At 39.8% G+C, this 24840-nt stretch overlaps 1 protein-coding gene across 6 annotated transcripts in view; it reads right to left on the bottom strand.

Annotated features, from left to right (window-relative positions):
* The window catches only part of abcc3 (ATP-binding cassette, sub-family C (CFTR/MRP), member 3), a 44909-nt gene that overhangs the window by 7434 nt on the left and 12635 nt on the right, over window positions 1-24840 (bottom strand). For 2 of the 6 annotated variants that reach the window (XR_006841983.1, XM_046376384.1), the window contains exons 3-22: window positions 24223-24348; window positions 22444-22581; window positions 20667-20792; window positions 19990-20051; window positions 18199-18330; window positions 15442-15693; window positions 11762-11939; window positions 11442-11603; window positions 11201-11293; window positions 10469-10672; window positions 8849-8995; window positions 8662-8749; window positions 8236-8302; window positions 8008-8134; window positions 7170-7346; window positions 6765-6932; window positions 5879-6062; window positions 5680-5785; window positions 5395-5551; window positions 4575-4782 (exon numbers count right to left, since the gene is read on the bottom strand). Coding sequence is in view for 5 of the 6 variants with exons in the window: in XM_046376384.1 (XP_046232340.1) it covers window positions 4575-4782; window positions 5395-5551; window positions 5680-5785; window positions 5879-6062; window positions 6765-6932; window positions 7170-7346; window positions 8008-8134; window positions 8236-8302; window positions 8662-8749; window positions 8849-8995; window positions 10469-10672; window positions 11201-11293; window positions 11442-11603; window positions 11762-11939; window positions 15442-15693; window positions 18199-18330; window positions 19990-20051; window positions 20667-20792; window positions 22444-22581; window positions 24223-24348 (2902 nt within the window). In the remaining variant the exon portion in view is untranslated. Of the gene's footprint in view, window positions 1-1997; window positions 2312-3657; window positions 3969-4574; window positions 4783-5394; window positions 5552-5679; window positions 5786-5878; window positions 6063-6764; window positions 6933-7169; window positions 7347-8007; window positions 8135-8235; window positions 8303-8661; window positions 8750-8848; window positions 8996-10468; window positions 10673-11200; window positions 11294-11441; window positions 11604-11761; window positions 11940-15441; window positions 15694-18198; window positions 18331-19989; window positions 20052-20666; window positions 20793-22443; window positions 22582-24222; window positions 24349-24840 lie in introns of those variants that run through there. The other 4 variants (XM_046376383.1, XM_046376381.1, XM_046376382.1 and 1 more) reach the window with 4 other exon arrangements.

The following is a 24840-nucleotide window of genomic DNA, read 5'->3' as shown; positions in this document are numbered from 1 at the left end:
AAAATACCATTAGTCATCGTGTTGATTAAGTGAGTGGTTTGGCTTCAATTACAGAATTTTTAAAGTATTATTCAAAGAGAAGCTCCTTGACAGTAAGATTACGGGCAAGTGAGGAAGCAAAGAAACAGGGCATGCAGATGAAAGCCAAGACAAAGCAATAGGAATAATGTGAGCTTGTGTCAGCCCAGCTGATTCTAGTTATTTGGAGGTACAGTTAGTACACGTTAGAGGTGAGTGAAAAAAAATCACCAATTTCTAAAATCACCTTGATGACCTGTACAATTTTCGAATTAACTTGTGGCTAAAGATTTCAAGTAAAGATCCTTTGTGTTTGAAATCTAACAGATTTGTAAGCATGTTTAGTAAATGCTTTCAGAATAGATTACCTATCTCTTTTATCCCAGAAATCTTCCTAATGTTTAAGGCTAAAACAAAAACTTGTAGTGAGTTGGAACCTCACACAGCACGCACTGATATGAAATGTTCTACTGACTGAATGTTCAACTTAATGTCTTTTGCCTTGACTGAAAGCTAATTTGGTTTGCCCAACGGTTGTATGAAATCTAACCAGTGGTTTTAAAGGGCTACTCCCTAATTTCACACGTCACTTCCATAAAATTGGAGGACCCCCAAGAAGACAAAAAAGAACTAAATTAGTCTAAATTAGTGGCATAGGGTCTAAACTTATGAAAAGAATTATGAAATAAACTTAAAAAAAAAACATTTAAAAAGTAAATACTGACATCATGCTACCAATACACATGAGAATATGTTGTAAATAATCAAATAATTAATAATAAGATGGTGGTAGTGAACCTTAACACTAGTTGCAGAATACAATAACTAGCTAACTGCTACTACTACTACTACATCATTTATTTTACATTTTTGTAAATATCAATAATATCGTTATCATGAATTTTTTTGGCCATGATAATCATATAAAGAGAATCTGATATCCTGACGGTCCCAAAGCAGTAGAGGCTCCAAAAGGCACTGATCTTTTCAAACCCATTGAACGATATCACACTGTGGCATTCTGAGGTCAGGTACAAGAATGTTTTATCAAACCTAGGATGGCCATTAAAATACTTCATGTGACTACCTACACTAACAAACTCTTAATCTCAACATAATACAATAGGAACATGGAGAATAACCACAAACCATTAGTCTTTAAATTAGTCTGAATCAAATATTTCAATCACATTCCTAATTCTACACCATGCTAACCACTAGCCATGATTTTGCCAAAAAATATGTTGACTGATTTGAAATCTGCCTTAATAAATCAATCAATCAATAATAATAATAAAAAAAAATCTGTACTGCAGTGATGCACACTACACACACCAGCATTAACAACTGTGGTGAGACAGAGCTGCTGCTGGGACAGGAATAACCTCATTAAACCCACAGTGAGCAGATGTTGTTGCAGCTATCTGCCAAAGAGGTCCCTGCTGACACTCAGAATCTCAACAGGTTAGCAAGAATGGTTAGATGGAGCAAAAAAACAATTGAACCACATATCTTTTAGATAGCTTATTTCAATTAGTAGAAAGTTGAGCAGTAAAACAACAGTCAAGCTCAATTCTAACTGGCCACTGTATTAATGACAAGAATATGCACATACAACAAGTGAAATTATTTCTGCCTCCAGAGCAGCCCTGCCTCTCATAACTAGTGTCATATAACTAGAAATTCAATTTAAAACTTAAATTTAACTGTTATGATTTGTTTCACTGTTTAACTGTAAAAGACTATAGATGTAACCAGCTGAACAGAGTGATTCTGCTCACTAGAGCTTCCGCAGACTAAAGCTACAAACTGGCCACTGAGGGCCCTGTCAGCTATGACTAGCAGAAACCAAACTACACTGCACCTACAGCACTAGAACTGCAGTGATCAACGTTTCAACCACAGGCAACAGTCTACCAGCACACACACTCAAACATGCATGTCGTATTAATGAGTTAGCAGACTCGTTTCCTATTTACCTGAACCCACCAATAGAACACCATTAATGGGGCTATGACTATGAGGAACATTGGGGTGAGGGCAGAGCATATGAGCAGCACATTCAGTGTGTACCAGAAAGTGCGCATCCATATGTCAATATTGTCTGGGATGTGGGAGTCTATAGCATCCACGTCTTTGCTGAAGCGGTTTAGTAACCGCCCAATGGGGGTGCTCTCGAAGAAGGCCTGCGGAGCTCGCAGGACCCCCTGAAGCATGTTGCAGTGCAAGATCTTGGCTGCCCGCAGCATACTGTAGGACCGGCACAACAGGCAGTTTGCCAACAACAGCACACCTGCGAGAAGGGGGGAGGGGAGGGGGAGGGGTCAAGTGTGACAACATAATAACACCTGCGTTAAACAGATCACAAGCCGTTCCTAATGTCCAATGAAATGGCAACTTCCACTGTCATTGCAGGTTTCACAAAGTTACATTCAGCACTTGATTGCAGCTCAGCTTTTTAGCACTTTATGAGGCTGAAAACAAGACAAAGTTAAAGTTGTTTTCTTTTTCCCATCACTTCTTTTTGGTGGTGCTTCTTTTTCCTTATTATGTGTGCTGCCATGGTGGTTTACTAGTTCAGTCGCGTGTATTTCAGATAAACACATCAGGGCTGTGCTTCTGATGGGATCGCGGATGAACATCTATGAGTCAGATTTGCACTGAGTATCTTGGATGTAAAACCTCTGAAAGCTAAATCCAAACTGCGAGTCACACAATGGTTTTACACATTTCTTTAGGTGTTAGTAATAAATGGAAACTAAATGTAACAGAAAATGTGCTTGTTTGCAATTAATCTTGTCATTATCTTTGTACAGTAACTTATGCACACACTAAGTCACTACATTTGTATTATTCACCATTTCTGAAGACCAGATCTGAAGAATGTGTATGTGCCCTTGACTAAAACCCATTAAATATTCAATCACTGACACATATCAAGATCCCTGAAGGCCTTAAAACAATTCTTTAGAGATCCACAGATACTCTGCTACAAACACAAACGACCTGTTATCTAACCAGCCAACTGCTTTTATACTATTTCACCATCTGCTCCTTTTTTCCCATGACAACAAAAAGCGTTTCACTCACGTGCACAGACTACATAGGACACACCAGTGACATTAACAGCTCCATAGATGTTACTTCGTAATCACTAAAGCACCTTTAGTCATGTTGGCCTACAGTAAAGACCCATTAAGCAGAGCCAGCTGTATTAATACTGGCCCACCACTAGAGGGAGGTTCTACATCACTAAAAGACTGAGCAACATAACTTTTGGCTCCTGAGGTAACTAAGGCGTTGCACAACATGACGGTGCACATGTGTTTATCAGTGTGTGATTGTTCATGTGCAGTAGGATGTGGAAGCAGGCTGCAGACAGGACAGGAAGCGTTCTGGCTGCGGAGAGATCAAAGTTAAGTTATGACTGCGTAGGAGATGATCGGAACTGCAGGTGGCAACCACGAACAACATCACAGGCTACGGAGAAACAGAAGCCAAAACTAGGAGGTTAAAAAAAAGCTGCTGCGTCAGCGTGCATGCAGCATGCCATTCCAGGAAGAGGAAGAGTCACAAATTTGCAAAGAAAACAGGAGGAACAGAGAGGATCATCATCATGGCAACATTTTCCCCGAGTACCTGGACAAAGAAGTATATGAAAGCCAGGGGCACTATGACAACGGCGAAGATCGGTGTGCTGGAAATAATAACTATCATGGTGGAGAGAGAAACGAAGACGGTGCCCAGTAACATGAGCACGGTGGCTGGAAGAGCCTCGTCTATGACGTAGACGTCCTTGGAGAAGCGGTTGATGATGCGTCCTAAAGGCGTGGTATCAAAGAAAGACTGGGGCGTGTGAAGTTTGTTGATGAGCAGATTATAGTGAAGCTTCCTGGCTGCGCCAATGTTCCCCATGGCTAGTGTGAAGGAAGACATCATGACCAGGATACCTGAGGTGGGGTTTGAACCAGAAGAGTGGAGGGAAAAAGATATTGAAGAGGAAGGTTGGAATGACAATGGAATGATTAGCAGACACAGGCATCGTCTGTCCTGAATGTAGAGAGGAAAAGGAACAGCTGTGAAACATTATGCAACACTTCCACAGCCATCATGCATTCAACCACGAACCATCAAACAATAACAATGCATTGTCACATGCAGACGTAACGCTGATCCATTAGGTCTGTATTAACGTTATTTTGGTCAATTTGCTTTTTGTCTCCAGCGAGGTTATTGTATAAAAAACAAAAAACAAAAAAAAACGTTGAGCTGGCTGCAAAGCAAACAAGTCCGGTTAATGCCAACAAACTCTGCAATAAAAAGCCATGTGGGTGGAAGTGGCATTTGCCACTATGGAGTTAAAGTGTGAAACATTTTTTTCAGCACCCTGATGTGGCAGCACATCAAACTTAACACACGACGCACCTCTTCTCAAAATACATCATCTGCTAAATACTCTATATATGACAATAAATTCACACACATAAATACATAAATGGTGTCTAACGCTAGAAAAAAACAAGTGCTTCATTCAGTGCTTTCAGTGTTTTTCTTACCTTGTGCAATGCCCAGTGCTGCGTACACCCCCACCCTCATATGAACATTCTCCTGGGTCTGATTTTTTGAGGCGTCATTGGTCCACTGGCTGAGCCAGATGTTTGCTCCAATGGCTGCGGCGCTCTGGCAGCCGTAGAGGAAACAGATGAACACTGATAGAAGAGTTCCCACCGCCTTGATGTACTCCAGGTACACCTTTCCTTTCACCTGGTTAGCGGTGACGAAACAGTTAAGAGACTGAGTTCAGATGAGGTCAGCTCACAATGCCATGACATTCATCCATCCATCCATTTTCTATACCGCTTATCCTGCTGACTATCCCAGCTGACTACGGGCGAGAGGGAGATTTGGTACAAACTGTGTAAGAGTAAGCTACTTTGACAACACCAATGTTTTCCCTGGGATTAACGGTTCACTTGGATGAATGTGATCTGTCTCTAGCATGAAGCGTCTATGATCTTAAACAGAATCTTTCATCAACAACAACTATTTTATTGCATTCATTTTATTAAAGCATAGAGTGAGAAATAAAAAGGGTTAATATTTAGTCAGAATACTGAAAATTGAACCGAAAATGAAGCTATGAACCCGACAGACGATGAAAAACTGTGATTAAAATGTACCACATCGAAGCTTAGCATTTTAATTAGAGACGTATTTTATGTCTCGTGGTACCAGATTCTACGTCAGTGTCAAAATAAACCTGCAAAAAAACTGCATTTTAAGAAACTACAGGCTTAAGAGTACAAAAGGGGACAAAAAGGGGGACCATCTGTATATCTAAGCAACAATCTATATCTCTATATCTGGTGGACTGACCCTGCCTGTTTCTGTGGTCTCTGCCTGGATGAGTTTCTCTGCCTCATGTGGCTTCTTCTTCTCCTGTGACTCTGAGTGTTTCCTCTGGCTGCATCCGTGTCTTCTCACTGAGCGAGTTCTGGAGTTCTCTCCATCTGCTGAAATGATGCTGATTTGTCTATAAAGGGAGCGAAAAAAAAGAACATTCAAGAATATGTCTTTCACAAAGTATGAGTGCATGAAAAACTCTAATCTAATAACTAGCCTTATAGGTTGTTAGAAAAGGAATTAAAATCTTTCCTCTACCTAATGAATTGTCTCTTGGCTTCATTGATCACCGGTTCATTGTCCACCATGTCCGTGTGGTTGCTGAGGGCATCATCAGGGAACAATTCCTCATTTTCGAACTCATCTGCAAGAGCATTGTGAGCATTTTACAGCTTTATTTTTTTCCAAAGGATCTCTACCAAAAAATAACACAAGAGGCTGATATATGAGGTAATACCAGTGGCCTCATCCTCCTCCATGATGTCCTCCAGGGAGTAATTCCTGAGAAACTCTGCGAAGGCTCCGTTCTCACTGAGCAGCTCCTGGTAGGAGCCCATTTCTGATACCCTGCCTTCCACCAGTACCATGATGTTATCTACCTGAGGCAGGAAGCTGATGCCATGGGTCACCAGAATACGTGTCTGGAGTCAAACAACAAAACACACATCTAATAAACCACACACATACCAAAATCAAAATGAACCCACATTCAAACATAGGTGCACCTTTTTAAAAGTACAAGATTAGAAGTTCAACTTCAGTGATGTACTTTACCAACAGAACGCAGTCATACAGGAAGTCAAAGAACTTTTTATCACAAACTGGGGTCATAAAAATAAAAATGAACAAATAATAAACTGATAAAAGAGGCAGCTTCCTCTTTAGTGAAAAGAAAAGATAAAACTTCCTTTAATGAAACTGAACGGAGGCTACACACACACGCCAGCAGCTCTCTGAGGCTGCACTTAAGCACAGACATGCTTTGAGCGATATACTATGCAGGTATTAAGATCATTAGCCAAAATCCTGGAGCCGATGATAGCACTGGATGAAACATCTACATTACCATTAGTATTCATCCTCTGAAAAACATAACAATGACAATCTATCCGACAGTCGTGGTTAGCATATTTAAAAGCTTGAAATAGATTGTCGTTTTGGCTCTGAGGGCACATGACCATGAAGACTAGGAGTGATGGTCTATAGTCATGGATAATAGTTTATTTACCTCTGAAGTGTATTTTACAGAGGTGTTTTATGTCACAAACTGATGTGCTTACAGTTCTTGATAAAAAACAAGCAAACAAACAAACAAAAAACTAACTAACTAAGACTCTCCTCACCTTTCCCTTTAGCACCCCCTCTGGACCGATGAGGTTGTCAAAGATGTGCTTGGCCACGTGGGCGTCCACGGCAGAGAGTGGGTCATCCAGCAGGTAGACATCAGCGTCACTGTACAGAGCCCGGGCCAGACTCACCCTCTGTCTCTGCCCTCCAGAGAGGTTGATGCCCTGTAGGAAACAGCAGATTTGATTTTTTCCCTGTGGGTGCTGGCATACACAGCATGAAAGGTGTTTCTCAAAACATAACCTTAAAGAAATGGTGAAAAAATGTCAAGAAAGCTAAGAATTGAAAGACATCAAGAACTGCTGAAAGGAAACCAAAAGCAAAACTGACATCTGTACTCAGGAACAAAAAGTGGTTTACTCAGGAAGAGAATGGAATATGAAAGTGCCTCTCTTTTGTACCTTCTCGCCTATTTCAGTCATGTCTCCCCCAGGCAGCACTTCCAGGTCAGGAGTTAAGGCACAGGCTTCCAGAACGCAGCAGTACTTCTGCTCATTGTAGGGTCTCCCAAACAGGATGTTGTCCCGCAGAGTGGCATTCTGTATCCAAGCCTGCTGAGGTACGTATGCCACTGACCCCTGAGAAGAGAGGTCAACAAACACTCTTTACACAACTTCCTAAGATGTTAAGTCTGGCAATCCTTAAATTATGTCAGATCTTCCCAGCTGGTCAGTTCTTTCTGTGTCAATGGTATTGTTAGTGCTAATGTTTCTCATTTTGCAAAACATATTCCCGCTGCACTGGGGTTGATTTGTTCTGGAAGCACGGTGCTTCCTGTTGCGTTGTACCATACGGATATTCAACAGGTTACAGTTGGAGAGACACACGGTAAAGCACAATGATAAAAAAGCAAATACACAGGCTGTGGTGTTGATAAACTTTTAGATTACTGAGTTATCATTTATGAACAATAATAAGATCATCTTTATTTATATGGCACCTTGCACAGACTACAAACCAAAAACTTCACAGATTGTTGTATTTTACCTTAAACGTTTTAGGCATTTGTGTTATTTTTCTTTTTCCCTTCTTTTGAGTGTCTTATTTGCCAGTGAAATGTACTTGTGGGATGTGTTTGGGTGCTAACTTTTTGTGGGTCCATCACTTCGACATGGTCAACTGACATGTGACAAGAACAGTCATTAGTGCAGCTTTAAAGAAGGGAAAATGGAAATTAAAAAAGATACAATAATCTGCAACTTGCTTTTATGCTACACAAAACACAAAGTGAACTCCTACCCGAATGGAGACCTCTCCCTCCAGCTTCTCCATTTCACCCAGCAACGCAGAGATTAGGGACGACTTCCCACAGCCAACATGTCCCACCACCGCCAGCAGGGATCCCTGGGGCACCATCACGTTAATACTATCAACACAGTGACAACATTCATGCGTTTTATAGAATAGCCACAGGTAGGACAGGACAAACACATGTGGAAACATGCAGTGTGGCTTTGCACGACATACTTGTGCAGAACAGGAGGATCTTCTTTAGCCCATGTGAATTTCCCATTGACTACTGTCACTGAAAACTCTGTTGAGGAACACAGTGTCGTGTGAATTATTTTTCATTAGCTTTTGAACTGATGACAGAGTGATTTAGCCTGACAAGACAAAAGACTGTGAGGCATTTCCGTTAGTCATCCATAATGGCACCAAGCCACTGTGTGAGAGGTAAAAGTGGGAGGGAGTGACGTTACCTTAAAGGCTTTCAAGAGCTTAAAGAGTTTACACAGTTAGATGATGAATCACAATGACAACACAAATGTTCTCAATGCTTCTCAAAGTTTAAAGCGTGACGGTAATTTCAGAAATTGCAAAAACTGGAAACGGGCGGGACGGGTAAAAAAGAAACACGCTGTCAATCAAAGGTGAAGCAGTCATTGTTCTTACCCGTGGCTGTGTTCTTTCTATCTACCGCATCTGGATCCAGCTCATCATGACTCAGGAAATTCTGGATTCGTTTCAGTGAGACATTGGCCTGCGAGGCAGAATAAACGCACAGACACTCGATGAAATCTGTCAGCAAGAACATGTAGAAAAAGAAGGAAAGAAAGGGAAAAGAAGGAAAAGTTCCTACCTGTACTATGCTGCTGATGACTTGGGGAAGCATGTTAAGAGGAAACCTGAGGATGTTAAAGAGCGAGAGTGACACAAAGGCCTTCTCCGCATCCAGGATATTGTTCTCATCCACAGTCACATACACCGCAAACGTTGTCAAGGCAACCTGGAAACACACAGGCAAAGGGGCTGCTCAGACAACAAGGTCTATCAGTTTACTGTACAGATGTGAAGCAGTCAGTCCCATGATAGTAAGCACAGCTGCAGATTCGTCTGACTCAACCAGTGACTCAGCACTTTATCAACAGCTTTTTTTTTTTTTTATTCATGGCATTTGCAATCACTGAACTTGAACTGTGTATTTATCTGACCAACAAACATACATAACCAGAAAATTAATTAACCAACAGTTTACTTAAATGCTGTTAGGTGGCCTATAAAACCTGATACAGATGATTGAAGTAGATGCCAACCAAAATTAAATAGGAGCAGTCGTTCCCTCAAGCTGCTCTGTTATTATTTCCCTGGTAGTCAGCATGGATGCACAGACATTTCTCCAATTCACTTGTGTAAACAATGCTTGAAGCTCCATAGAGAGTAAAAACTTTCAGGATATTGCTGTAAACTTGTTGAGCATAATGCACAAAACTTGCAGCCAAAAGATTGCACCACAAACAAGAAAAACTGGACTGTCATGAGTCAGTATAGAACAGATGGAATACTGGATTAAAGATGGAGTGCAGAACCTTTACATATAAATGAATGTCTGCTACATTCAAGCCCTTGACAAACGAGTTCAGCCGATGCTGATTAAGCCACAATCACCACAATCTGTATCTGGCAGCATGGCAGAGTTTCAGAAATTCTCGTAAAAATTCTTTAATCCCAGCAAATAACCAGCATAAAATATTTTTCTGAAATAAAGTTTCATGGTCAAAACCCAAAGAGAAGGAAAGAGACTTCAGCTCTCAGTATGTAAAACAGCCAAACCCTAACCACAGCAGCTGCATGAGTCAGGGAGAATTAACATGTACAAGTCGAGAGTGGAATGTGCTAGAAGAATAGCAACTACTACTAGTCGAAGTGACATACCACCAAAAAACTTCAATAGGAGATAAATGCTTAAAATGTAGTTAATATAAAGCTTTTAGCTAGTAGAGTTATTAAAATAATAATTACAACGTTGACCTGAATCTCTTCCACCTATAGTTTCTAAACAAAGGAGCTCCTCATCACCAGGTCTCTAAAATAGTTTCTCATAAAGCTCCATTGTAATTCTGAACCACAAACTAGGCTATCTGAACACTTGTCGAATTGTATTTACAGCTGTCAAACATGACTTAAAAGTTAATGAAGGCTGCACAAAAGCAAAAAGATTTGCTCTAACAAGCCCTCTTTGGAAAACAACAGTGCTGACACTCAGGGTGTCAGTTTCTGAAGGAAATACCAAATATGAAGATATTTTTGCGGATGTTCACGCAGCTTGTTCGGATTTGTTGGGTCTCACTGTCTTTCACTTCAAACACCAAAAACGGGCACAGCTGACCATGACATGGATGAAATGATTCATTCCTGACCAATCAATTTCACACGGCCACTTGAACAAAAACCAGCTTCCAGACATCTATACAGAGCCTACCAGGAAAGGGGCACTGGTCCAGGCCATGGTGGACAGCGCTCCCAGATAAGCTGTCTTACGCAGCACATTGAGCTCCTTCTGCCGGATGGCCAGGACCTTTTCTCTAAAGGAGTTCTCCCAAGCGTACAGCTTTAGGACTTTGATGCCGTTCAGGATCTCATTCATCAGCTTGATGCGAGAGTCCTTGTGCTGCATTTGCTCCACCTGGGAGAGAGGAAGAGGAAGAACAGGACAAAAAGACAAACCATTCTTTATCTGTAAACCAACAGGCTAACCAAAGAGCAAAAATAGGCAAAAGTGTACAAAGTCTGAACTTATATACTTTTTAGCTACAAAAGCCCAACTTGTTATACTGGCTAATATCATGATAATGAATGATAGGTTCACAATTTTAATAAAACAATAGTCAGGTGCCCATATGAACACTGAATTAGTTTTTTCTTGCTGTAATCATTCCTTTCAACTGCACAGTGGTGATTAAAAGATCTCCTCCTAACGCACTTATAATGTAACCACAGACTGTATAATAAATGAGACTGGTAGTCCACAAATCAATGGCCTCCAATTTGGCAGTATGACTGTCTCCATCTCATATGCTGTTGTTTTTTTTTCTATTCATTGTTTAAAAAAGTGTCAAATTGCAAACAAGCTTAAATCACTGTTGTGGTTGGCCTGAAAGTCAATAGACAATAACTTCAAATTATTGCAAAGTCTTAGTTTGAATGTTCATACCTGGTAGGCTCGGGTCTTCATGGCAATGACAGCATTAAAAGGGATCAGCATGACCATGACGGCCACTCCAGCCAGCACAGATGGACCAAGGTTCTGTAAAAATCAACAGTCAGTAAGCCAATGCAAATACAATTCAAAATAAATACAGAGATAAAGAAAAAGTCTACTATGTTCAATGACTATGTGCACATGAGAGGTACGCCTTGTCTTACAGTAATCCATGTATAATTTGTGAACATACCTGCCAGAGGAAATACAGTGCCAAAATAATCTGAAGAGGAGCAGACCACAACATGTTGAGGAAGGTGGTAAGATCCATGAACCTCTGTGCATCCACAGACATCAGGTTGACCACCTCTCCCACCGTAGACGAGCGCTTGGCAGCATTAGTTATCACTAGTGCCTGCAGAATGGTGAAGAGGCATTAAAAAACCCCCAAAAAACTTTTCTGTGAAGCATACTTTAACTGCTCTGAAAAGAAACGTGACATCATGACATCTCTTTTAGATGTAATGCATTTGTGCATGTCAGAAAACTAAAATGTGAGAATTCTGTGCATACCTTCCTGTAGATGGCTCCTATGACAGCAGTGCGTACGTTCATGCCGGTGACAAAACAATATTGAAAGTGACGGTGGAGGATGAGAGTCTGCAGTACGGCTGTGAAGAACATGAGGAAGGCCAGCGAGTAACCCCACCAGTCAGGAGCACCCTTATCGTTTGTGAACGAGATCAGCATCCTGTAAAGGTGACGAAACAAACGCTGAATGAATCTGAAAACAGCTGTGGTGGCATAGGTAACTTCTTAGGCAGTTACACCTCCCCTTTCTTTCACATGATCTACACGCATCTTCTTTGCTTGCAAATGTAAGCGTGAGGTAGCACAAACACAATATAAATCGGAGATTCTGGGAATTCTACCATTATCATGTGTTTGCTGTACCAGACTAAGAGTGTACTGTATAGAGACAATGATGTTATTCAGTCAAAATGTTAATAAAACCATCTGATTTGGATGTACAACAACATGTGCATTACCTAACTGAAAAGAAGCTACACAAACTACACTTTCCTCTGACAGTCTGCAATAGCCTGGTATTAATTAACATTTCAGTAAGCCTTTACGCAGAAACGGAAGTGGAACCCGCATGGCACTTCTTCCAGGGTCTGTTCATAGCCTTCCGATAAACCTTCAATAGTATCTTAAAATATCACTGCTGTTTATGAGGTATAGTCCGTGCTCTCTGCACACAGAGCAACTGACCCCTAAAACCACTTTAAAATCAAGCATTCAAGACAGTGCAACACCTCCTAGATGAATTATTTAGAAATTCTCAATTTGGCAGAGACATTAGCAGTCTTGTTGCTTCCCTGCTGTGAGAGGGTCAGCACACCTCCTTTTGCATGCCCTCCCAAGATCATAATCTCAATTTATATAAAGGTTGGTCTCATGTAAACCAAATCTGTGCAAAGACACTCATCTTTGGTAGTCATAAATGTTACCTGACTTCCTACTTTCTGGCATCTGGCCAGAGCGTACTACTAGCATAGTTGTACTAAACAATCAGACGACAGTAGGATGAGATAAGGTGAAATATTCTTGCTTAAAAAAATAAATAATAATAACGATGATGATGATGATGATGATGATGCTTCTGTGGACATTAACATGCTAGTTAGCTTGGCATGCCGTTTAATGGTCGCTGTTGGCTAACACGATATCAGTTGGATGTTATGAACAAAAGTGAACAGACCTTGGCACACAGTGCTCTGGTGAGAATGTGAGTGTTTGTAATGAGGAGTGTGGTTCTGGGATGCTGGAAAACATTGTTGAACCCTCTTGGTGTCACTCAGGTAAACACAAGACCTTTTTTTGCTTTGGTAAGATCAAGGGGAGTTATTTAAGAAACAAAATGCATGAAATTGCCTACCAATCCAGTTGGATCAACCACTGCAGTTTAAGCTAAGCAGATGCAATATAAATACAAAATCGTGTCAAGCTACTTTTTGTTTCGGTGCGAATTGGACCCGATTATTCTTTAATAGTGTTTTATGTCAAAGAAGGGTGCTGTAAAGTTGTCTGCTATAATTAGTCAATACCTGTAAGGCTGGTGGAGCAAGATAAGCAGGAATGGCAACTGGAATACTGAGTAGGCCATGGCATGCAGATGAAGCTACTAAATTAAGCCAGTTGGGCCAGCCACTGTAGTTTAGCATAAGTAGATACAATGCTGACATAAGTTCAGGTCAGGTCGCTGAGTGCCTGCTCTCTGCTGGGGTGAGTGTAGAGCTTAAAAGCAGCTTACAGGTAAGTTAGGTCAAGTCTACAGTGTGGTGTCGACCGTTGCAAGGCCCAGTAGTTTTATGTCAGTACAGCTTCATACCCGTAGCAGGACCTAATTTAGAGGTCAAAACATCATTCAAGATCAATACTGGGCCTCCAGTAAAATGTGATTGATAACTATTGTTCTGAAAGATGATGTATTTATGTCTACTTTCTCATATAGTGCTTATAATGGTTGTATTAAAAAATGTTTAAAGAAAGTTATGCAAGAGCTGTCATTAAGATGCAAACTATATAAAAATCAGCACGTTTATTGAAATTTCACTGAAACTTTCATCAAGTTATTTGGTCAGACAATTCCAAACTTTTTTTCATATTTGAGTCATATTTATGTTCCAAATATGGAGGATTAAAATTTGATAACAGTCTTCTACAACAGACATGTTGACTGTAACCTGTTATACTTCAGCTTAGGTTACAGGTTTGATTTTTGTACCTGAGGGTAGGTATTCAAAGTTTAAAATGTATGTTAGTGAAATGTCAAATGACTTTGGGAAAGAGTCAGCAACATGCAAGATATGTGCAAGAATCTCTGGAAAATTGGACTGATTATGTGAAAGAAGACATGCCATTAAAAACTGATATAAAATGTAACCCCCCCAGTCTTAAACAATGGCTGTTCATCAAAAAGAATCTTCCTAACACAATGGGAGATATCTTCCAGAAAATGCAATATATAGATGATATAGATCTGATATATAGATTTATCTGGATCTGTATATTTAAAATAACTTTAAGTTCTTACAAATAAAAAGTATCAAAGGCGGGTGATACATAAGCATTTCTAAACATAGTGACTTCTTCACATTCTGACCAGACCAGTAAGTGCTCTAGTTTAGAACTTCCTATTGTTATTATATAAGTGGGAATATTGCAGGGTCGCAAAAGTTTTCTTTTCTTTCTCCTTTGTGTTTGTCTCTGTTGTGTCAGATTAGAACGAGTTATTTGAAACGGCTTTGACTAATCAAACATAAAGCAGCCTAGCTAACCATGCACTCCATCTTTTAAAAACAGCGAAAGCAGAACTACATGAGCTTTCCAAATACAGCAGTTAGATCTTGACTAATAACTACACATTATCACACAGAAACTATAAATACCACCCAAAAGCTATTTCACACAGCACAGCAGTTTATTTGAGTAGTTCTATAATTTCATAAATGCAACAAACTATAGTTCTTTTTATATAGCATAACTTTACATAAAACTTTATATGCTGTGTTACCTTCATTTTAATGATCAAATAGTTTTTGTGGCTCCACGTGAATTTTATTTGGTGGGAAAGGGGCCATGTCTCCTTTGATGTTGAAGGTTGCAGATCCATGTACTAGCCCATTTATAATGCATGTGTTTAACATCAAAATAAGTTCTGTGAAAGAAAATGATCTGACAAATAGCCGTAATGCCAGAAAATGTCAAATTAAAATTACTTAAAAATACTTTAAGGGTTAGGGTTAGGGTAAATGTGACAATTTTTCCTCTGTCAACAGTAACAAAACAGATCAGTATTAATTACAAAAAAAATTATGTGGTCAGCCATCTCTGATATCATGTATCTACTCAAAAACAAGGCTTTCACATAACACTTGTGATCATTAAATATCCACCTTTTATAGATTTAGCTTTTTTTTTTTTTTTAGCTTTCAGGAAACATACATTATTTACATAATGACTTTGCATCCTGAACGAGGACAAATATATTTTAAATAAAGACAGCTAGCTACCACACATGAATTACTCAAATCATGCAAATAGATGACGTATGCAAAAACTGAAAACACTGCGCCTTGTTAAAATAGCATGTGCAAACACTGGAACAAAATGATCTTGTTGGTGTTGGAAACTTGCAAATATGGTAGCAGTAGTAGGCAGTAGTCACATGCGACCTGTGTTTTTACCTGAGCAGCTGAGGGTTGATGAAGGTGATGACATCCTGCAGGACCTTGTAAGCTGAGCCAATCAGGAAGTAAGGCCCAAAGGCTCTGATGAGAGCATGTAGAAAAGATGGCTGGTGAGAAGCAGCTTTCTGATTGGACAGCAGCACCTCTACCTCCTCCGGGCTGCTTTCACCACCTCCTCCTACGACGACATGGTTGGTGGTGGATGGCGGGGGCTTGGAGTACACGGCCTGGCTGGACAGATTCTGTTTACTGGGGGTTTTGAAATTAGGAAGGTCGTTTTGGATAGGAAAGAGACAGAGAGAGGAACGTGAGGACAGGGAAATGTCATCGTAAGTTAGTAACTTATATCCATGTTCTTTTATGTGAACCAACTGGACAGGTGGTGATACACCAAAGCTCATTCACTCAGCAACACAGGGTGAGCCTCCCCATGTTTTGTGGTTAAGTCTAGCATATTAGAGAGTGCTACCTGTGAAGCACAGAAAAAGCAGACTGTCAAAGTTAACAACTAGCTCGTAGACAGCTGCTAAAATGCTGGCTAAGCTGGTGGAGACCAAACCAGAGCTGAAAACTGTTATTTATGTATTATAATTATGTGTGTTATCTAAGCAGATATTCAGTGTCAGGAAGTAGCTTAAGTAATAAATAATAAACTGGCTTGGGGTGAATTGGATGAATGAGGATGAATTACACCCTGAACATGCTGAAACTGAAACTGTTTATATTATAGATTCTTCCACTAACTGTTTTTGCTCCCAATTACACAAACATATTTTATACTTTACCAGTTAAGATGAATTTATTTATTTATTTATTTCTATAGCACCTTATACAATCAAAATTGTCTCTAGATGCTTTACAGAGACCCAGAGCCTGAACCCCCGAGCAAGCAGACAGTGCCAAGGAAAACTTCCTCGCAAAATTGATCATTGCAGCACTATAACAACTCTGACGACATTAAATGCTGCAATTGTCTTGTTAGACACGCATACTTGCGGTTGTGGCTGAATTTGTTTAATTTGTTAGCAATAATGTCCTTTGTTCAGAAAGATCTCAGGTCAGGAAGTGAGACATAATGCAAGAAATACTGTACATTTTCAATGAAAGAAGTGCTTTACAAACTACACAAAATCTGTTCATATACAAGCTTAACGAGCCGAGTCGCATTTCAGCACCAAACAGGTTTCCATAGCAAAAGGCCTAATCATGCTTTCTCATATCATTTTACATGCACATTGTTCACAATGAGAAAGCACAGTGAAACTGCGGCACAGAGAGGGGAAGCAGCCTGCAGGTCAAAAGTCATCAGGCTTGTCAGCGGTTTGTGTACAGAATTCCCTTTTCACTGAAGCAGCACAACGTGCTCAATAACAAGTAAGGAAATAACTTAAGTCACTTCTCCAGCATGTAGCTGGACATGGAGCGGGTGGGTAGTTCCTTGAAGAATTAAATTCTTCAAGGCTCTTGAAAGTGAAAACAACAAATTTACTCCACACACATATATGAGAGCAACAATACTACAAAGGAAAGCAAAGCAATGCGGATGGTTCACGGGTCGCTGCCCTGCTGCTAGCTTTACAAAAAAACGTGCTCATGGTTTCCCTTGTGTCAGAAAGGGAGAATGTACAACTGCACACACACACACAAACACACACACACATGCATTTTACAACATATTAGAAAACATCCTCTCTTCTCTCTGTTCTGATAAGGAAGTAGAAGGACAAAGCAAAAAAAAAAAAAAGAAAAAAAGCATATTACAAATGTGCGTGAGTCAGCATTTCTCCGTGGGAATTAGAATTAACTTACAGTGACTTATGTGAGAATATAAATGTGAAGTCTTATTCAGCAGGACTACATGCACTAAAGTAACCTGATTAGTGTCTGCTTTCTCCATTAACCAGCTGTCTAAACATCATTTAAAGGAGAAACCTTGTTAACACAGCTTGAATTCTGCTGAAGAGCCCAGATTTCCTCCCAACAGTAAATTGATCCTACTATATTCACAAACATCATGTATGTATCCAATTATATACCTCCTTCCCCTGTGCCACTGAGCTCCGCTGTTGTCCAAAAGCAATCGAAACAAAATGTAAGTAAGTTTTGTAAGTTTATTTTATATAATGTAAGTTTATTTTGACTCAATCCTCCACTTAAAATGATCCTCCACTATTAGTTTTAGACATAAAGTTAATTTATGCACTGTGAGATATAACAGGCAACAAGTGGATGAGAAACTTGTGCCAAAAAAGAATGTTTAGCGCAACAATGCGTTTTAAGTTCAACTAAAAGAGAAATAAGTAGAAATAGCAAACTATATGTGAATACACAAAGCTTTTGAATTGAGTAAGGAAGGAAAAACATTCATCACATTGCACAGCCTGGTCACTCAGAGCTCTGCGTCAGTGCAGATGCTTCAACTGGGAACCAAAAAACAAAATAAAATAAAAAGCTTGTGAAACTACAACATCATATGTCAGCAATAACACTCACATTAAGCCTGTCTTGGCTCATAAATACTGCACTGGATAAATCTGATTATTGACCAGCTGTACATTTTGAAGTGTCCACATTACAGCACTTCTCCAGTTTCCTGCCTTAACCTGATTTCTCCCAATACACTGCTGTCTTTGTGTATAAACTTAATGACTGTTTCTGAGAGCACAGAAAACATCTGTAAATAACATCTGTAAATTTCAGATGTTCAATTTCATTTCATCCATCTCCTCTAAAACAAAACAAAACAAAACATACCTCTTGGCTTTGGTCTGCTCCTTCTCCCACTCTTTGAGCAGTCTGGGCACCATCACCTTGGAGCTGTCTCGCTGATTCAGGGACCAAAGATCTTTGGCCTCCAGGGGCATTTTGTAGCCTTTAATGGCCAAACTGAGAGAGAGAGAGAAACAGCAGTTTAATTCAATCTGGGGCATTAAGCAACTCTACACTAACAATGTAATTACTCTATATGTACAAGTGAGACATTACAGAAAGGGTTGTCACCCTCCATTTCTCTCACTGCTTTTTGAGTCTTTGTCAGTTTTGTTACGTCCCTCGTTACGCTTTTTCATTGACCAAATATGATTCTAAAACTAAAATTCATCTCAGAGACAACTCAGTAAAAATCCTCTCCACTAATACACGTAATTGAGTTTCCTGGATTTGCTAGTCATCATTATGTACTGGATCGGATTTCACCGGAAACTGGCTCGATGGTTTTTCCATCATGCGGAGGGTTGGCTTACAGAACAAAACAAAGAGAAGATGTTGTACTTCCATAAGAAAATGAGCGACGCCTTTTTTGTTGCAGGACTGGAAAATAAGAAAAACCTACAATAACAAAATATATAATAACACAACAGCTGATGTGGGACAGCGGTCACTAATCATCTCAAACAGGATCTCGCTTGTTTATAGTAATTACCAAGACATAAGTCCACAATTATTCTGTACATTAATACTGAAAACGTCACAATAACCTGTTAAGTAGTGAAAACAATAATAATATGATTTATACTAACAAACACTACAGGAGCTCCAAAGTGTTTATTGTTAAATAAACAAAGACATTTTCCAAAAAATTATTGTGTGAAAGCTATAAATGATCAACAATTTATGGAACAAAAAATATCATTAAATCTAAACTGGAATAAATTAATGCATTTGAAAATTTTCATTGCTATTAATTTTATGCAATTACGCAAATTATCCCTTTTGAAAATTCAGTTTTCATTTCAAAATTCTATTTCTCCTAATGATAATTTAATTGCATGTCACTTTACATTTCATAATATCACTTTTCCATGCCACGGGTGTTGCCACAAGTCACCCAGCTCTCTCGGGCTCAGATTCCGGCAAATGCCAGGTGGAAAAATATAAAAAAAAACATGGGGAAAAAAAAACTTGACCTGCCAACCACAGCCTGCCTGGTGCTGGAACAACCTATATATGTATACGTGTGTGTGTGTGTGTGTGCTTGTTGGATTATCTTAGGTATTCAGGTCATGAGTCCAAGTCTCTCAAATGTATTTTTTGGTGCTTTGAGCACGACAAGCTGTGTGCCATCTAGTTCCATTATATTATATTATATTGTATTCCATACAGCAGATGTCTCCAAAACTGTGAAACTCACACCATAACAGTTTAGATGGGTGGCACTCCGGAGTACAGCACAGAGTTTTGATTTTTGTGTGAACTGTCTCTTTTAGAGAAGCAGAGAGTACATGATTGACTGAAAGGTAAGGATGTAGTAACTGTTAACATAAAATAATGTAGCTTAACAAAAAGTTACATTTAAAAGTTCCTTTTGAGATAACATCCATACGATTATCAATTTCATCCTGTATTTTTTACTGGATTTATTATTAAGCATATTATTTTGCAGCTGTTTAATAACAAATGCTCACGATCTTCAGCAGAATTCCATACACAATACAGAAATATTTCTAAGCACTGTGATTACTTTATATTAACTAATCATTAAAGCAAATAACTTTACACACAGCAAAATGTGTGTCTATGCAGTGGTAGAGAGTGGCGTGAACCTACCTTGTGAACCACCAAAACGTAATGGTGGAGAGGAAACCTGCTGTGGTTTCAGGGCAGGGATTCTGAGAAGAAATTGAAAAATGTGCAGAAAAATAGGCCAGAAAGGTTAAACAAGGATAAGGACGGCATACTTTTGTGAGCAGCCTGTAAGAACCGTGTTCTCTGTGTGTGTGTGTGTGTGTGTGTGTGTGGGTGTGTGTATGTGTGTTTGTGTAACTTGCTTTAGCCTCAGAGCACACACTCAGACTTTCAACACAGAACACTGAATATACAATGTCAGCAGGAATGTAATATATTCTGTATAGCACGCACATGCACACATACACACACACACGCACACACACAGTCTTGTTTCCATCACTTCTGGGGACATTACATAGACTTCCATTCATTTCCTGGAGGCTTAACCACCACCTAACCATAATAATAAATGTTACTAATCATAACCCTTACCTTAACCTCAACCTAACCTCAACCTAACCTCAACCCTAACCCAACCCTAACCATAAAGCAACTCTTCATCCTAATATGTAATGTTTTACACATTGTGGTGACCTCCATTTTGTCCCCATATGTAAGGCGTGTGACCGTGTAAATAGATTTTCGTCCCCACAACCACGAGAATACGTGTCTGCATCCACACACACACACACTGTAGCACAGGATGGAAGACTCACGGGATCTGTGTCAACATTGGAGAAGAGAGGAGGTTTCTCATTGAAGCAGCAGAGGATCAGCTCACAGACCACAAGGCCGAAGTAGAAGTAGAACGTGGTGAATCGCAGTTTGTCGCTCACCTCGCTCTGAAAGTGTACAACAAGGACACGCACATGCACACAAACAAAGAGGTGAGTTCACACACACAGTTGTATCATATACTGTCAAGCAGTGGGTTTCCGTGCAGGCAAATTAGCCATCAGTATCACGTATAAGAGTACCAGCAGTCACAGCAGTCACACAGGTGCTTTGTGCTGAATGCTAAACTCAGTAAGTAAAATGCTCACGATGCCAACAGTAAAATCTTGATATCTGACAGTTAATGTCAACTACAGTCTCAGTTCAGCATACAGCTGAGGCTGACTGGAATGTTATTGGTTTAAAAGCTTTGAGGAACAACACCAACACCATCCATCATGTGGCACAAATGGGCTGCAAAGCAACAGCAACTAATCTGTGATGTCAGTCAGACACACCTTTTTCATATAGTTGCAGTCTGCTTATGTAACATAAGTTCCACCAACACACGGATTGGATGAACAAAGATCTCTCATTTCAGCCTCGTGGTGTTGTGCAATCATGATGACTTGTATTTCTTATACATTCATCTGGTCTGCTGGATATTTTTTTGCCACGTTTTTTTTTTTTTGACATGCTCTACTAAGTTGAGGCCACCATAAAAAAAGGCAAACTGTCATAGCACTGTGAAGGGAAGTTCCTTTAGCCATAAATCAGATTACTTTCAACACATAGGGAACAAACATGAGTATAAACCGATGTAAATATGTCAGAGTAAGTATTACTCTGATTATTGACCATAATCCAATCATTACACGCATGTCAACACAGCCGCTGGGGAATGTTAATGTGGACTTTGTGTTTCCGGCAACCTAACAAATGTGTGTCCAATATTCATTATCCTTTTATCCAAGCTTTGGTCTTGACCTGCTCCAAAATTACGGTCAACCTGCAAATGGAAACTGATTAGAGAAGTAAGAGTGAAGTAAAACAGCTGGAAAACAGTGAGCTGAGAGATGCTAAAACTCACTGTAGTACTTTCTATCCATCACCACATACAAGCAGTCATGTGTTGGCATTAAAAAAAATGATTATAACAGTTTTAAGCTAACCTTGTTTCACTTGAAAACAACAATTCTCAGCCTTTGTAGTAGAAATGTTTAATAGGTCACTAATCACTATGATCCCCAAGGAAAAGGGGATTTAGGAGTCTTGTAATTCCAGTAGATTAGAGCTCTGCAGTCCTGGATGCCAGAATTCTCACACTGTATTATGATCAATGAGTGCTAAGGGGAAGCTTCTGACACATATCTTGTTGCCTGCAGGGTTTGTCTGGTGTGTGCTACAGTTCTGTTGGTGAGCTGTGCAGCACTATAGCTGAGATAAGTGTGCTAAGAACAACAGGCTTACTATTCCCCCTCTGTGGCCTGGGCTGGCCCCTTCAAAACATGTATCCACTGTGTGTGTGTGTGTGTGCGCATGTGTGTGTGTGTGTGTGTGTGTGTGTGTGGGGGGGGGGGGGGGGCTGATAAAGTAAATGTCAAGAGCACTGAGGATAAGAGGCAGAGAAGTACAGAAAATGAGTGAAGATAACACGAAGCAGAAGTAGGTATCGCAACCAGATAATTTAGGATACGAATCACAAGAAGATGTTGAGCGGAGAGATGAAAGGCCACTAGGCAGAGAAAAACACACAAAAGGCACGAGGCATGTTCTCACCTGGCTGGAGGCCTGTAGGATCTTGGAGCGGAAAGGCACGATGGCACACAGCACAGACAGGAACCAGAAGATGAAGAGGACCCCTGAGGACTGAACCCCATGTAACCTTTCAAACTGGATCAGAAACGTGGCCAACAGCTGAGAGAGGAAGGAGGGGGGGATATTACACGGAGAGAGGAAAAAAAGGAGGGAGGGGAGGTATAGGGAGAGACTGAGTTAGATTAGCCAAGACAGAATCACTGGGGCCATGTGAGGTAAACAGCAGTCTGACTGAGCCAGTCTTTCATGCTGACTGTTCCTCTATAAAACGCCGGGTTAGACAGGCTGCACCAGGAGTTTTCAGGCTTTTCTGTAACCCGACAAGCCCTTAGGAGGACTATGGACCTCAAGTGTGCTGCTCTGTCTGAATGTTTTCAGCCTATTACTATGATGATAGTACAGGTTTTGAATATGTAGCGTGTTCCCACTGGATAAATCACTCAGAAATGCATTCTAAATGGGCTTGAGTTTTGAATGCGCTGTTAATGGACACTTTACTTTCATAATGCAATATACAAAAGGAAATGGAAGAGATGTCCCTTTTGATTGGAGCAAACAGTTTGACTGAAGTGATCTCAGAGCACCTTGTTCATTGTAGTGCTGGTTAAGGTTGTGCCCATTTCAAACAACCTACACTACACTGACCCCCCATAAAACATGACTTCAACAACAGTATAGTATTCAGCTCAACTGCCAAAACTTATTGCTTTGGATCCGTTTTCAATTTGCATCTAGGTCAATGCATTGCTGATCACTGAATCAATATATCGATGCATATCAATACATTGTGCGACCCCTTCTATCCACTGTTTAATTTAGACTAAACAGCCAGTGTAAACATGTCTCATGAATGCAAAAGCACACATTTCTTTCTCAAAACATTATTTCCAGACAGTAAATATATGGCAACAGTAACAACAGCAGGATGTGTAAAACATTCAGTTGCTGAAAAAGGGGGGAGGGGCAACAAGTTCTGCAACAAACTGACAACCATTCATTCACTTGACTGTTTAAGTCATTGAGTTTGCAAAAAATTCCAGCTTTTTAGATGAAAGGATTTTGTGCTTTTTTGTCACTTTCAGATCTACTGATAGACATATTTTCCACTATTTGTTCACATTTTATGGCAAAATAAATTAGCAAATAATTGAAAACAATACTCAATAAATTAATTTCTAATAAAATAATCACTGGATACATTCTGTACTGTGCCACAGGTCAGGTGTGCAAACTGTCAGGAGCTTGAAAGTTGGATGATTCCACTACAGGTCACACCCAATTCACAAGCTCCACCAACTGAATGGGAGAAGGGATCTCTTTATCTCTTTTAGCTTGTCTTATATTATATTAAATTATATTACATTATATTATATTATATTGGACAGTGCACACTAATCAACACTGGCATTAACAAAATTAATGTTACCCAGTGTCCGAATCATTTTGACAGTGGAAGCTTGATGTGGCTGTCTTTCATCAGTTTGTTTCCTCTGATGCCGTATCTTCAGTGTGTGCTCTGCATCAGCCTGTATTTGTATATGTAAAACACAGTAAAATCTGCGTACTGTACCAATACTGCTTCCAAGCCATGACTTGTTTTTTAGACGTATGAAATGTTGAACATGTTAACTCTTTTTTTTTTTTTTTTTTTAAACAATTGACAGTTCAAACATCAGAACCACGCATCTTCTTTATTCTCAGGAGGGGAACTGTTGCGCTTTCGGATGGACATATCCTCACCATGGTCATGCCAAGGACCAGCGGGGTGACAAAGTAGATGGGCGGCTGGCTGTGACCCTGCCGCAACTCGTGGAATGTGTAGAAGAGATCTGTCCAGCACACAATCCATAATAACAAGCCAAACACCTGAAAGCAGGCAGACAGAGAAAGGAGCAACAATGAAAACAGACTTTACTTACTGATAACACTGTAAAAACACAGGGAAGTAAAAGAGACCATTAACTGGCTGATAACTCATCTAAACACTGGAGGCTGGGAGAGTGCTCATTTTTCATTTTAATAATCAGCAGATGAAGTGATTTTCTTTCTTGCTAAGATGTAGGGAAATAAATCCTTAGTATATTTACTTGGTCAAAATTGTGATTACTTAAATTAATGGTGCATTCCATTTGCGCTCGTATGTCATAACTCAGGATTCAGAGTGAGATAATGTAAAAACCAAGTTGGGTTACATTTGCCTCTGTCCTCTGATGAGTTGCAATTCCGACATCAGGGTTTGTTTCATGTGTCACTTCCAGCTTCGGAACTCAGAAAACAACTCACAAACGGAATGCACCATAAATATCAAACACAAACGAGAATTTGAGAGTGAATAAAACTCACTGAACTTTTGGTTTA

This window comes from Scatophagus argus, chromosome 21 (genome assembly GCF_020382885.2).
Source record: "Scatophagus argus isolate fScaArg1 chromosome 21, fScaArg1.pri, whole genome shotgun sequence".
In the NCBI taxonomy this organism is placed as follows: Eukaryota; Metazoa; Chordata; class Actinopteri; family Scatophagidae; genus Scatophagus; species Scatophagus argus.
This window is presented reverse-complemented; position numbering and strand designations above follow the sequence as displayed.